The sequence below is a fragment of the Patella vulgata genome, chromosome 1 (assembly GCF_932274485.2).
Source record: "Patella vulgata chromosome 1, xgPatVulg1.2, whole genome shotgun sequence".
NCBI lineage: Eukaryota > Metazoa > Mollusca > Gastropoda > Patellidae > Patella > Patella vulgata.
The window spans coordinates 40,386,297-40,402,813 of NC_065879.2; the positions used below are offsets into that span (position 1 = coordinate 40,386,297).

The 16,517-nt window shown below is 32.7% G+C and overlaps 1 protein-coding gene across 1 annotated transcript in view; it reads left to right on the plus strand.

Moving 5' to 3' along the window:
• LOC126826029 (neuronal calcium sensor 1) overlaps positions 1–16,440 on the plus strand; it is a 77,325-nt gene extending 60,885 nt beyond the window's left edge. The window contains exons 5-8 of the mRNA XM_050555543.2: positions 5,586–5,664; positions 8,886–8,974; positions 10,685–10,762; positions 12,517–16,440. Coding sequence (XP_050411500.1) covers positions 5,586–5,664; positions 8,886–8,974; positions 10,685–10,762; positions 12,517–12,618 — 348 coding nt within the window. The 3' untranslated portion in view covers positions 12,619–16,440. The remainder of the gene's footprint in view (positions 1–5,585; positions 5,665–8,885; positions 8,975–10,684; positions 10,763–12,516) is intronic.
• Positions 16,441–16,517: the final 77 nt, after the last annotated feature.

Genomic DNA, 16,517 nt, shown 5'->3' on the forward strand with positions numbered 1-16,517 from the left:
ACATTACTGACATAAATTTGAATACCATACCAGAATTAAATATGAAGAATAACGAGGTGCACCTATTTTTTTAGGTGCGTGAATTTGAAACAAGTATGGGTCGACTGTAGTCGGCACGCTTTCATTCTATCGTATTACGACAACACGTAATTTTGTAGGAATATTACTGACATAAATTTGAATACCATACCGGAATTAAATATGAAGAATAACGAGGTGCACCAATTTTTTTATTGCGTACGATTTGAAGATTTTGTTGACACATGATTTTTAATTGTGGTCTGAAACCGCCTGCTTAAATAACGATAAAAGTTATGCCCCATTATTTTCGGTAAAAATGTCCAACAAGAAAAATTTTGAAATCCCAACACTGGTTCGGATACATATATAGTTTATGACAGACCGACACAGCACTGGCTAGTGGTTCATTTTAATCATCCTTCCATAAGAGGAAATGATTGTTTCCTGGTTTTTATTTACATTCCAGTGTGGTTGTATATTGTCATCATTCCGTCTTAATTGACATGAAATAAATATAAAGTAAGAATTTTCACCACACATAAAAACAATCTGATTCTTAAACTTCACTGGGAAAACATAATCATTCCAGATTCAATAGTTTTGTTTATTTTTCATCATTTTTATTACCTATATTCTATTTGAAATGAGTGTTATCATCTAATTACATGAAATGTCTTGAATAGACTGACATTTATAGAAAGAACTAGGATAATATTTTCTGGTTGTATAATTTGTCTTTTGGTTCCAGACATGAAAAATCAGAAGATTAAAAAAGCAATGATAATATTTATTTAAATGTATTGATATTTGTATATGTGACTAATTTAATCAGCCATCTACATGGAGACATATTTCATGACTGGGGGTTCAGTGTTCATTCCACAAGAAGTCTGTGCTTTCTCTAAATTAACCAAACGTGAAATTGTAATTGACTGGCAACAGCAACAATGGTCAATCTGATTTACTTGTCTTTACTACACTAGGATCTAGAAGAGTATTTATATAACCTGCATTCTGATTGTTCTGAGGGATTAACCAATGAAACGGTCTGTTGCTGAGAGTTCTTGACATGCAGTTCACGGAACTGTGGGCATCCCACTAGAAACATCAACGCTGATTGGTTTATCAAATGTCTGATGTCATGGAGTCAAAAGCCTTTTGCATGAGCCTGACGTGACCTACTACAACTGGGCAGATTTTCAAGTAGTGGAGGCCATCAAAAGTATAAAAAACGAAGCAAAATAACACTTGACTCTCATTAAAAGCTGTCATGTCCATTCAAATAGTAAAATGGGTTTTGTCTGCAATTGCGAATGAAACAGATGGAGCCCCACCCCCCACTCCCCAAATCAATATGGGGCTCACCTATGACATAGTGTACATGTCATCATCGATAAAAACACCAAACTTACTTTGGATGTTCCAATCTTGAGTCTGATTAATAAATTGCAGTAATATAAATATTCTGATTTCTAGAAACAATTATAACAGCTACTGTACATGTAGTCGATCAAATCCAACACTAATTTCCCTCATAGCACACTGTATGGCATATGACCGTCTTCATTAGCCCAGTTTAGGAGCAGAACAGTAGGACATTAAACCCCATTTCATTTCATTTCCAACACTAGTTACCTCCCTGGATTGCATAAGTCTAAAGTTAGGCTTTTCCAGATGTGACTTTGATTTGAAAATATTTTTGTTTGATCACCCAGGATAAATAAAATAGAATTTAATGGAGGATTTACACTAAAAGTAAGACAATAACACATTTAGTAATTAGAATATAGCTATTTGTTTCACCAGACTTATCAAAACAGCAATCAAAACAGCAAAAGTGTTATTGGTGCTTTAAATAAAACAATAAAGATTCTGTTTTTGTTTCGCACTGGACTTGGATTTTTTCTGGCAAATTATAGCCCGTTCATTTAAAAGTTGAACTGGTAGAAAAACTTAAGCGTCTGAACACAAATATGGGGCAAATAAACCAGTTTAAAAAACCCAGCTTGCGCCCTGTCTTCGAGAGGGCTTTTTATTTTAAACTGGTTCATCTGAACGGGTTGGTTTAAAAACCCCGACTCCAGCTTGCTTTGAGCATGCGCAGTACGCAGTAAGTTACATTTATGTGAAAATATCGGGGTCAGGCAGTGCCAATGTTATCGAAAGCGTGCGAAAACCAAATAAAGAATATAAAGCTACCCATGCGTAGTTACCTCTTACCTCTGACCGAACCCGAAGAGGTCAGAATAGTTAAACTGGTTTGGCTTATAGTACGTGTGAACGCAACACGATGCTGTCTTAAAAGCCCCAGCAATAATGAACTGGTTTAAAAATAAGGGTCTGAACTGGCTGTTATACAGATGTCTGATAAAAATGACTTCTTTAACTCTGATGCCATGAGGTGATTTCTTTGGTGAGATAAATGAAGGAGTAGGTGGTGACTGAGACAGACTTTTAGTTTTTAAAGTCGATGAAGTACTAGGCCTAGTAGTATAGGTTAAGGCATAACAGCCAAAACATTTTGGTCATATTGTTATTTACTAATATAAATACAATTATCTGATTAAAATACAGATCTATATTTTGTTTTGTTTTTTATACTTTCGATGGCCTACACTACATGAAGATCTGACCGGTTGTAGCGATAGGTCACGTCAGACCCTATGACGTCAGACATTTGATTAACCAATCATCATTGATGTTACTAGTGAATTACCCACAGTTCCGTGCAAAACACGCCTAAAGCTCGTTGTAACAGACCGTTTCATTGGCTAATAGCTCACATCATGCAGAACATGTCAATGATAACAACTCTTCCAGATCCTAGTAAAGACAAGTAAAGACAAGACAAGTTTAAAGACAAGTAAAACGAAATTTTGAACTATAAAAACGAAACGAAATAGGATCTGGTGTTTTAATCATATTGAATATAAATATAGCATAGGCCTAATATAAATAACTACATTTCGCAATAGATAATATTTACATATAAGGCCACGAAATTTCACGTGAACGATACCTATCGGTTATGTGCAGGCGTGCAAGCTTCAAAACACGCGACCGATTTCCTGGTTACGCAAATTGAAATATCGGTTATGTTAACAAATTTATTCACATTTGATAAATTTTTATACAGGATGAACCTTTGTGACACAGGTCTAAATTACTAGTATTACAGCTTTTAAATTAAGGGCCAGCACAAACTCCATTCATTCATTCATTTCATTTCTCCATCATACCTGTACTTCGACAGATCACCTATTTTGACAGCACATATTGACCATTTGCAAGCAGGTTGATTTAAAAATGCCCCCCATCCCTAATTCTTTAAATGATTAGTTATGCCACAAGTATTTGAAAGCATACCTTTGGATTTTCAAATACAAAGAGAGTTGACTAATTAACATGTCAGCTATATTTCCAAAGAATTTATTACACTGTTCCTTTCACTATAGCCATGCTGTATGGTGGTACCAAAGGCAATGACTCGTATGTACACATTTGTCATCAACTTTGACTCCCACCGGCACATGGTATAGCTGAAGATAATGTGATAATGTAAACGATTTTACTGTCCTGTCTATTTTAATATTAATATTGTTCAATAAAAGCTAACACAATAGGTGACCACTCAGCAATAATACTAAAATTAAAAATTTCCGAAAATGTACGAGGGAAAGGTCAATAGATCTTCAATAATAGCCTAACTTCCGACAAGAATGCTATGAATATATTAAACTGTCATGAATTTCATGATGAAAACGATAGGTGCTGACTTTGGAATTATATAAAGTTTAAAATAAAATCTAATACTATTATTTATTGTAAGAAAAAGCAAAGTATTAAACGGAAGCTAAAAGAAGAAAATCTAGGACAGATTGATGGAAAACATTGAAAACCAACTGTTAGATAACATTAATAACTCAGAGTATCAAACGTTACTCAATAAACTAGATATACGTCGTAATATATGAGGATGAAACACATGGAGCCATTCTAAGATAGAAAATAAAGTGGTATGGCGAGGGAGAAAAAAACTTACAAAAACAGTGACAGAAAAAAACCAACTTTTAACCATATTAAAACGATTCAAGGTTACGAAATAACTTCTCCTGACCAAATATTGTAAGAAATTCATAATTATTATAAAAACCTATATGCATCCTATATGCATCGTGTGATGAATACCTTAATGTAGAAAAAAACGAATTTGCCAAAACTTGATGAGTATCAGAGTGATATGTTAGAATACAAAATAGATGAGGATGAATGTTTTGGAGCAATTAGAGACTTTAAAAAAACCCAAATCCCCTGGAAATGACGGAGGTATTGGCCACTAATTAAAAATTATGTTTTAAACTCCATTAATTATAGTTTTGAAAATAGAACACTGTCTGCGTCCCAAAGACAATCAACAATTAAATTAATTCCAATTTTGAAAAAGATAAATGTGCAATTAACTAATATGTGCAATTAATTAATATGTGTCATCTATTTATTTCGGGATTTCAGCAGGGGATATCAGTCTCACTGTTGCCTTGTTTTAATAATTCGCTTTAGCAGTGGGAGGAAACTTGAGGACCCGGAGAAAACCCACGAGGTTGGACAGGCCACCCTACTCCTTGTAACGTACAAGCCGGGATTCAAAACCATGCCACACGACTCAATAACAGACCTAATGATGCAATGGGCACGTATTAACCATTTGGCCACCTTACCCCTCCACCTTTTGAAGAAAGCAGGGGACTATTAAAATGGGTCCGTCCGTCACACTTTTGGGACACAATAACTCTGCTTCTAATTGAGCTTGAATTTTCAAACTTTGTGTAGATGTTAATTAGGTGAATGCCTTGACTGAGTTCGATGATGAGCATTTTCTACTTATGGTAAACCGAGATAGGCAATTTGATTGATCAATGCTTTTGGACACAATAACTTTGCTTCTAAATAAGTCAGTGTGTTGAACCTTGGTGTATAGTTTCATTCCATCAATTTTTGGCTCAGGTTAAGCAGAGTGATAAGCAATTTGATTGGTCAAGACTTTGGAGCTTGACAGCTTTGATTCTAATTAACACCAAACAAAGCTCCATATATATGTTTACTGAAAATATAGCTAGATTTTTGTATATCAACTGAAATTCACGAATATTGTATTTTGTCTTATATTCAGTATGAGAAGAATTGTGATAAAATTTTAATAATTAATTAGCTTCACTTCCTGTTGAGGATTTCATAGTAGAATATAGTGATCAAAAGTGGATTTAAGAGATATAATGGATGAATATATCCCTCAGAGTTTTGACGTTTTTAACGGAGTTGTTCCTGATCATCGTTTCAATCGTTTCTGGAAAAAACAGGTTTTACCCGTCCAAAAGCCAACCCGGCGTTGGGTTTAACAATTAATGCTTGTAAAAAGTAATGTACTCTGAAAAGGACAGTTCTTGGATTAAGAATGATACTTCTATTAGATAGTTGAATGTGGGATAAATGTTTTACACTCTTTGCTCAAAGGTCTTTCTTGCTCCATACAAAATCCCTTTATCAAGTGTTTTGTTATTTAACAGGATGGATATATAGAATTTGGTGAATTTCTACAAGCATTATCAGTTACATCAAGAGGAAATGTAGAAGAAAAACTTAAATGTAAGTGCATGTTTCTTCTTCACCTATTTATCTCCATTAGAGGTCACAATTTTTATCTGATTTTAAAAAACGTTCAAAGGTATCACTGTTACACCCCAATGATGGTTGACTTTGAAATTCGTGAAAATCAGACCCAAACTGCCTGACAACATGGCTGCTCCTCATATGTGAATAGTGTAAAAGTATGTAATACCCTCTAAAGGTCACAATTTTTATCGGATTTTGATGAAACTTGAAATAATGTTTATATCCTAAAGAACTGGTTTCCTTTCGATATTCGTGCATATTGAACTGTAACTTACTGGATTATGGCCCTTGATTGTAAGAAAAGTCTTATTTTTAGCTTGTGGACACTCTAAAGGTTACAATTATTATCTTATTTAAAAAAATGATTAAATATATCACCATTACACCATAATGAAGATTTTAAAAAACGTTTAAATACATCACCGTTACACCATAATGACAACTGAGTTCAAATTTCGTGAAAATCCGACCGAAACTATCCAACAAAATGACGGCACCACATACGCAAATATATATAGTGTTTAAAATTATGTAATACCAAGGTTGTGGACCCTCTAAAGGTCATAATTTTTATCCGATTTTGATTAAACTTAAAATATATGTTTATATCCCAAAGAACTGGGTTCCTTTCGATACTTGCATGTAATGTCGGACTGTAGCTTCCTGGAATTTGGCCTTTGATCTTATGTAAAATCTTTTTGATATTTTTTTATACGCCCACATTGAAATGTGGTCGTATATTGTTGTCGCCCTCGTCTGTCTTGTGGATGCTCTATAGGCTAAAGTTAATATCCGATTGACTTTAAATTTATACACAGTGTTTAAGGTCATGAGATGAAGAAGCCTATTGATTTTCAGCGATTTTCGATAATTACTGCCAGAGTTATGGCCCTTGATCACTTCAAAAAATCTTGTGGACGCTCTAGAGTCTAAAGTTAATATCCGATTGACCTTTAATTTATACACAGTGTTTAAGGTCTTGAGACGAACAAATATATTGATTTTCAATGAATCTTTATGACTTGAACAGCTAAATCCATGATGTTAAAAGTTTTGTATACTAAACATTAGCATGGGGCAGAACTTTATAAAAACCAAACAAATTCTAATGGTTTTCTGATAATTACTTAATGAGTTGTTACTCTTAATCAGATTTTAATGTATTAATATTATAAATGTTTCATTACTTTAAAAAAAAGTAAAAATATGTGACAACTCTGGTTGACTGCCCAGACGATATAGCTGCTGTGGGCGTATGTTTTGTTGCCTGGCAGCCTATCTTTTTAGCTTGTTCTCTGTCCATCTCTTGCAAAATGTAGGCGTATCTTGCATGGCAACCGCTTGTAAATTATTGTGGGGAATGCCCTCACTGTTTGTGATAACATTTATCTCCTGTATTATTATGTTGAATTATATTAATATTTGTAGCAGAATCTGGAATTTCCTTGATTCTGATAGACTGCAATTTATCATCTATTAGACAATAACACTTCTAATTTTGGGGAGATTTACTAATAGAATTCCTGAACATTGAAGTTTGCATACAAACAGCACACCTTAAAACTTATTTTATGAAAATGTATGGCAAGTCTTTATGATAGATATTCGTAACAAATATAGTTTATGATGCAGGATGAGAAAACTTTTATCAATAGGCCACTCTATCTCTTTAACCATTCCATTTAAATGGAGTTTGTAAGTATCTTTTTATATGCCCACATTTTCATGTGGACGTATATTATCGTCACCCCTGTTTGTCCGTCTGACAGTCTGTTTGTCCATTCACAATTTGTTTGTGGACACTCTACAGGTTCAATTTTTATCCGATTTTTGATGAAACTTGATATGCATGTTTGTATCCGATTTACAAAAAAAACGTCTGAATATATCATCGTTCAGCCTAATGTTGGGGGAGTTCAAATTTCGTGAAAATCTGACCAAAACCGATTGTTCGAAAAATTGCATATTTAGCTTGTGAAACGCTAGAAATCTCAATTTGTATTCAATTTTAAAAAACGTTTAAATGTATCACCGTTAAATGTATCAATGAAGGTTGAGTTTGAATTTCATAAAAATCTAACCGAAATTGCCTGACAAAATGTGGACAGTCTAGAAGTCACAATTTCTATCCGATTTTGATGAAACTTGAAATGTATGTTTATAATCCAAAGATTGGGGTTCCTTTTGATATTTGTGCATATCGGACGGTAACTTCCTGTATTATGGCCCCTGATTATATGAAAAATCACGTTTTTAGCTTGTGAATCCTCTAGAGGTCACAATTTTTATCGAATTTTAAAAAAATGTTTAAATTTAACACTGTCACACCCTAATGACGGTTGAGTTCAAATTTCGTTAAAATAGACCAAAACTGCTTGACAAAATTGCGCATATCAGACCAGATCGTACAAAAAAATTTGTTCTTTAGCTTGTGGATTCTCTGTAGGTCACAATTTTTTATCCGATTTTAAAAAACGTTTAAATATATCACCATTCCACAATAATGAAGGTTGAATTCGAATTTCAGGAAAATCGAAATGAAACTGCCCGACAAAATGGCCGCTCCTTGTACCAAAATTATGTAAAAGTACGTAATACGAAGGTTGTGGACCCTCTAGAGGTCACAATTTTTATCCGATTTTGATGAAACTTAAAATATATCTTTATATCCCAAAGATCTCGGTCCCATTGCAGACCATAACTTCTTGGATTATGGCCCCTGATTGTACGAAAAATCGCATTTGTTTTTAGCTTGTTCTCTATCCATCTCTTTCAAAATGTGGACGTATCTTGCCTGGCAACCGCTGGTTAACAATTCCCTATAAATAGAGTAACTACTAAATTATTGTATAGGTACTATTATTTTTTATCCGATTTTGATGAAACTTAAAACATATCTTTATATCCCAAAGATCTCAGTCCCTTTTGATATTTGCGCATTTCAGACCATAAATTTCTTGATTACTGCCCCTGATTGTACAAAAAATCCTGTTTGTTTTTAGCTTGTTCTCTATCCATCTCTTGCAAAATGTGTGCTTATCCTGCCTGGCAGCTGCTGGTCTTAATTAAATATAGCTCTTTTAAAACTTGACCAGATATAACAGTAATGAACATTTTGTTCAGTTACAGTCACAGAATCATCCTGCTAATTTATTATTTTGTCTACATTAATTAAACTATGATATTTATTACAGGGGCATTTAAACTGTATGATATAGATAATGATGGTTTTATAACTAAAGTAGAATTATTGGACATTGTAGAAGCTATATATCAGATGGTGGTAGGTATTCTGTATTTCCTTGAACACCTGAACACTTATTTTTATCAGCTGATATTTCAGGTGGAGTATGTTTTTACGTATATACAGCCACATTTTCATGTGGATGTATATTGTTGTCGCTCTGTCCATCTGGGCGTCCATTCACATTTGTTTGTGGACACTCTACAGGTCACAATTTTTATCTGATTTTGACAAAACTGGAAATATAGGTTGATATCCCATATTCGATTGATTTCGATATTGGCATATATAGGACCGTAACTTCCTAGATTATTGCCCCTGATTGTACGAAAAATCATGTTTTTAGCTGTTAGACCCCAGCGATCACAGTTTTTATTTATTTTTAAAAACCGTTCAAATGTCAACCTTACACCCTAAGGACTTGAGTTTGAATCTCATGAAAATGTAATTCCAAGATTGTGGGCCCTCTAGAGGTCACAATTTTTATCCGATTTTGATGAAACTTAAAAATATATTATATGTTTATATCCCAAAGATCTTAGTTACTTTCGATGAAACTCTAAACATATCCCAAAGATCTTGATGCCTTTCGATACTAGCACATATCGGACCGTAACTTCCTGGATTATTGCCCAAGATTGTACGAAAAAATGTGTTTTAGCTTATGAACTGTCTAGAGGTCACAATTTTTACTTGATTTCAAAAAATGTTCATATATATCACCCTTACACCATGTTTATGATTGAGTTCGAATTTTGTGACAATCGGACCAAAGCTTGCCGTCAAAATGTCTGTTCCCCTTTACGCAAATATAGTGTGAAGTATCTAGTACTAAGGTTGTGGACCCTCTAGAGGTCACAAGTTTTATCTGATTTTGACGAAACTTAAAATATTGGTTTATCTCCCAAATATCTCGGTTCCTGTCAACTTCATGGATTATGGTCCCCGTTTGTTATCTTGACTTAATGGATTGAAATACTTGACTTAGTGGAATATTTGACTAACTTAGTAGATTACAAAACATTATTATCTCTTGACAATATACTTATTGTATATGAGCACAGTCATTTTAGGATTTCACTGTTGTGATGATAATGGACTATTTTGATGGAAATGTCTGTTTTAAACAATTGAAGGCTAGAATAACATGTATTAGTAGGTTAAATATGACCTTGTTCTGGATAAATCAATAATAGGTTCTGGATACGTCTAGAAATAATAACACAAGGATGTTTTGGGATATTGAATTTGGTATATAAGTAGCTAGTATTCCGATTAGTTCAAATAAAGTTGTTTAGACACACATATGATTGAGACAGGGGCACCTCGAAGGTGCAGAACTAGATACATAACTTTGACTTGCCATTTGATATATTTATTAAAGTATTTTTAAGAATGTTTGCTTGGTGGTACTTAAAACAAATGTGATTTAAAGAATATTGTTCCATTAAATTAGAGCAAGGACATATTCTCCTAATCAACTTGCCTGGCAAATTGTCAGATTAACATAAGAAATAGTTGATCAAAAGAATTCATAACCAGTCATTATATGAAATCAAATACACAAAAATTTAGATATCTCATTACAAATTTCATGCTTAAATTGCATGTGTGCGTTGACGCAAATAACGTTAGATTTTTGAGTGGACATTCCTCTGTATGTACGGGTATTATTCAAGCCAGATTATGGTACAGGATATAAATTTGATAATGATATGAATTAATCTTGTTTTTGTTTTAACATCAAAGGGAGGAATGGTTAATTTACCAGAAGATGAAAATACGCCAGAAAAACGGGTCAATAGAATATTTGCGGTAATGGATAAGGTAAACAATATTTAACATTTCTCTATTCAATTATTATACGTAGGTTAGGCCAAATTATTTTTACATTTCTTTGTTAATTCTGCTCATCAGACGAGATTACATTATATAAATTGAATATAGGAAAATATTGCTATTTGTCCCCAATAGCTGTTCGTGGCATAAAATCCTTTGATGTAGGTTAAAATAAAGTACATGTATTGAATTGGAGTTGATCTGATGTGTTTATTTTGATTAGTCATGTTACACAATCTTTAGGATTAAAATTTTGTTTTAAAAAGTTAAGAAGAAGTGGCCGTAATTGTCGTCGCCACTGTCCATCAGGATGTCTGTTCGGAATTTGTTTGTGGACACCTACAGGTCACAATTTTTATCTGATTCTGATGAATCTTGAAATACGTAGGTTTATATTCCAATGATCTTGGTTCTTTTTGATATTAGCATCTGTCGGGCCGTAATGTCATTGATTATGGTCCCCGATTGTACGAAAAATCCCTTTTCTTTTAGCTTGTGCGCACTCTAGAGGTCATAATTTTTGATCTGATTTTGATGAAACTTAAAATGTATGTTTGTAACCCAAATATCTTGGTTCCTTTCGATATTCGTGCATATCGTTTAAAGTTTAACATATAACGGTTACACCCTAATGATGGTTGAGTTCAAATATAACAGTTACACCCTAATGATGGTTGAGTTAAAATTTTGTGAAAATCGAACAGATACCGCTTGACAAAATGGCCGCTCTTTGTATTGTACGCAAATAGTGTAAAAGTATGTAATACCAAGGTTGTGGAACCTCTAGAGGTCACAATTTTTTATCCGATTTTGATTAAACTTAAAATATTGGACCAAAACTGCCGGACAATTAGTGGAAACATCAGGTATATCAAAGTTGTGGACCCTCTATAGGTCACAATTTTGATCTGATTTTGATGAAACTTTAAATGCATTTTTTATAACCCAAAGATATATGGTTACTTTCGATATTCGCTCATATTAGACTGTAACTGCCTGGATTATGGCCCCTAATTGTGCAAATAATCATGTTTTTAGCGTGTGGAGCCTCTAGAGGTCACAATTTTAGAGGCTATAAAAGATGGTTTTGTGATAATGATGACTTTGTATTTAACCACATGAAAATGTGGATGTATAAAAACATCCACTCAATATAAACTAGGTTATTTTAGGACTAACATATGGTATATCTATGAGGAAATTGGTGAACCCTACTCCACTTGGCCACCATCCTCATTTTCTTGTTGCCATTTCAGTAACCTAAAAAAAACAACCCTGCTACCAGTGCATTTAGGACAAAGTAACAAAACTTGTAGACTTGATGAATATTTAGTATGTAATATTGATCTTAAATGATATTAGAGCACCATAGGGGAGTGTTATAATATAATAACATTGATTTAATCAATTTCATTCAGAATAATATGTAAATAACGTGTTGTGTATATACCCCAGACAGTTTACATGTGTCAGATGTTTCTTGTCATTCACTTACAATAAGATGAAATTAAAATAACAGTAAAAAATGACTTATTTATAGAGATAACAAAATACATCGGTACGGTATTGTTACACATCTATTGGTTCTTGTAGAAAATGGGGAACCAAATAGAGTCCCACGCACAAGAATACAAAGCCAAACTGGGTATTAAAGTTAATACCACCACCAAAAATCTCCCCATTACAATCATAACTGTTAACCGCAAAATCAGAAATTAATGGAATACTTCTTATCCTTTCAGAATAAAGACAACAAATTAACGTTTGATGAATTTTTGGAAGGCTCAAAAGAGGATCCAACAATTATTCAGGCCTTGACCTTATGTGATGCAAGTCGTGATTAAAAACTTAGTGTTATCATGACAATTTTCAGAGACTTTATATTTGTGATGTGAATGGGAAGAAGAAAATATAGATCATAATTTATATTATATTCATAAATATGTTATTTTCTTTTTTAACACCAAAAATATTGTATTCTTTTTGCGGTATTATGTGATTGTGATATTGTTATGCCAATATAAGATATAACTTTGTTGAATATCTACAATACCTATTATATGATTAGCATCAATTGATTTATATCTACGCTAGAGTTTGGGAATGGTGTCACCAAATTAAAGGACACAGATTTTGTAACAGAAATTAAGAAATATCTTGCTAAACTGAAGTCATGAAAACATAGAATGGGCAAAATGATTATTTTTGCTGTTTGTTGTAGATAGGACATTGTCTCCTGTGATCAAAGAATTGTGGGATGGGTAACAAGATATAATACATGTTTATCTTAGCTATCGTGAATAGAAATCAAAGGCCAGTTTTTATAGACTCATTTGAGAATTTGTCATTTTTAGCTGTTGATTGCACTGAACTGAATCCAAGTCTGACTGAAGTAATTGAATTTTATCTTTCCACAACGCCAAAGGATCAACACTTTATTAATATGTTTATATGTACTGTAGTTGTATTACAAAAGAGAAGTCTTATCTGTTTCTTTCAATTTTATACATCAAAATAAACATCAATCATACATTTTGATTCAAAGTATCTGGGTTTTTTAACCATCAAAATATTTAATATAAATACACAAAGCAGATTTAGATTTTAGTCCAATCAAACACATCCGTTGTGTTTCATGATTTGTGTGAATAGATGTTTGCCTTTTGCAGCCTTGCCATCACGTGAACAAATTTGTTTTTGTATTTCATTGTTTGATATGTATATATGTATACTGTTTGTTGCACAAAGTGGAAGGTGGAATTAATTTACTAATATTTGATTATTTCTAATGTTTTACAATACAAGAACTGTTAATAAATAAATATCATAGAAATACATTTTGGGACATTTTTTAAATTGGGCATGAAATTTTTAAAAATTTCAAAACATATATGCATATTGTGTTTGTAATGATTTCAGAATTGGTCCCCCAAATCTTATTAACAGCTACAGTTCACACTCATATCTTTAAACTTGATTGAAAATCACCTGGGTTTTTAAGACAGGAATAATGTGACATTCACACATAATATAAACCAAACCAGTTTAACTATTTTGACCTGGTTGGTTCAAGTTAATTATGCATGGGCACATGTCGTCATTTTGCCAGGAAGATACTGTGAGTACTCAAAGCAAGGTGGAGCCAGCATTTTAAGTTGACCCGTTCAGACAGCCAAGATAAAACAGCTTATAAAGCCTTCTTGAAGACAGGTTGTGAGCTGTTATTTCTACACAGGTTTATTTGCCCCACCTTTTCATTCAGACAACTTATTTAATGATCACCAGTGTTTTAAAACTAGTTTAATTTTAGCGTCTGTTCACCATGGTTTGTAATACAGTTTGTTAGTTGATTGACAGTGTGTAGTTTTTAACTGAGATTAACAGCATTGTTTTGATACACCATACATTAATTTATTATGTATATTATAGTTTGTTGTCATTGTACATCAGATTGAAAACTTTTGTTCAGTTCTCCTCCATTTTAGTTTTAGCCATTATTTGAATGAGTTTGAATATACAATAACATTTTGAGAAATCTGTTGTCTTTAAAATGTCAACTATGTTTTACCAAAATTTGATTTGTTATTTTTGTAAATGTGGTCATATATATATATTGCTGTGGCCCCCCGTCCGTTCGTCGTCCACAATTCCTTGTGAACACTTAACAGACTACATTTATCATCTGATTGTTTTGAAATTGATATATGTTGTTTGCATTAGTGAGATGAAGAAGCCTATTTAATTTCAAGAACTTCCATTAATTTCTTCTGGAGTTATGGCCCTTGTTTCACTTTGTTGCACCTTGTGAACGCTCTAACGACAAAAGTTATCAACCGATCTGTATGAAATTTATAGGCATCATTTAAATTAGTAAATCAAAGAATCCTATTGAATTTCAGCAATTTCCGTTGATTACATCTAGAGTAATGGCCCTTGTGTTAAATCTTGTGAACGCTCTAATGACAACAGTTATCATCCGATCTATTTGAAATTGATATGCATCATTTGAATTAGTGAAATGAAGAAGCCTATTGAATTTCAGCAATTTCCGTTTATTACGTTGTGAGTTATGTCCCTTGTTTCACTTTGTTGTACCTTGTGAATGCTCTAACGACAAAAGTTATTATCCGATCTGTATGAAATTTATATGCATCATTTGAATTAGTAAAACAAAGAAGCCTATTGAATTTCAGCAATTCCCGTTAATTACATCTAAAGTTATGGCCCTTGTTTCACTTTGTTGAATCTTGTGAATGCTCTAATGACAACAGTTATCATCCGATCTGTTTGTACCTTGTGAATGCTCTATCGACAAAAGTTATTATCCGATCTGTATGAAAATTATATATTTCATATAAATTAGTAAAACGAACAAGCCTATTGAGTTTCAGCAAATTTCTGTTAATTACATCCAGAGTTATAGCCCTTGTTTCACTTTGTTGAAACTTGTAAAGGCTTGAACGACAAAAGTTATCACCAAATCTGTATGAAATTCATATGCATCATTTAAATAAGTGAAATAATGAAGCCTATTGAATGTCAGCAATTTCCATCAATTACTTCTAGAGTTATGGCCCTTGTTTTACTTTTTGAACCTTGTCGACCACTCGGACGATTTAGCTGCTGTGGGCATATGTTTTGTTGCCTGCCAACCTTTCTTTAGAACTCTTTGAACCCTCAAACGACGAAAATTATAATGTCATTGTATGAAATTGTCTAATTACCTACAAAAGAATAGATATGTGACAACCCTTGTCGACCGCTTGGACAATTTAGCTGCTGTGGGCGTATGTTTCGTTGGCTTGGCAACATGTATAAGATTTTATTTAGTATAGGATTTAGGCCAGTAAGAAATTATGTTAAATACAAGTATTCAATATGGGCATATGTTATGCCCTTATTTTATCCATTAATTGTTCCAAAGCCTTTTTTCATAATCAAGAATGTGTATAAATTAAATAATGATCCTGACATATAATTTTGATTTCACCAGATTCGCTAACCGGATTCGCTATTTGTGGATATTGAATTTGATAGCTTTTTTGATAGTATGTTATTAGCACTACAACCTGTTAATCATCCCATTCTAGAATGTTTATTTTTATGTCACATTAAGTATGTATAATCGTTTTATATTGATGAATGTTAATATTATTGAATATAATTGACCTTTACCATAAATTTTTGTGTTCAACATTGAATGGTGACTTTTAACCATATAAGACACAGCTGTGGATTATCTGATTAATTTAGCAAGTCTTAATTATTTTCAATATATTCTCTTGCAGCATTTCAATAACCATGTCATTCTTGTTCATTTTATTGCAGATGAGTTAGGTTTTGTTTTCTTTTCTGCATTAGCCAGAACCGACTTACATGTTTAAGTTTATGATTAATTTAAAGGCCTGTCATTTAACAAAAAAAAAATTTGTATCAGCCACTTAATACAAAGGTAAGAGAACTGACTTAATTAATTTTATGATTAATTCTGAGTAAATTTCTTTTCTGTCATAGATGTTCTGTAAACTAGTAAGTTTGTTGAATTGCCAGTTGAGTTTGTTAATACCTCTATGTTATTGTTCTCAGAGTATATTTGTATGTAAATATTATATATCTTGTTGTTGTAAATATTTTACTGTAAATGTTTAAAAATAAAATCTTTTTTCTTTCCTTAAAATATCCCTTTATCATTTATTATGATGATGATTATTTTAAACAAAGAAGAATATGGAGGCTTGTTATC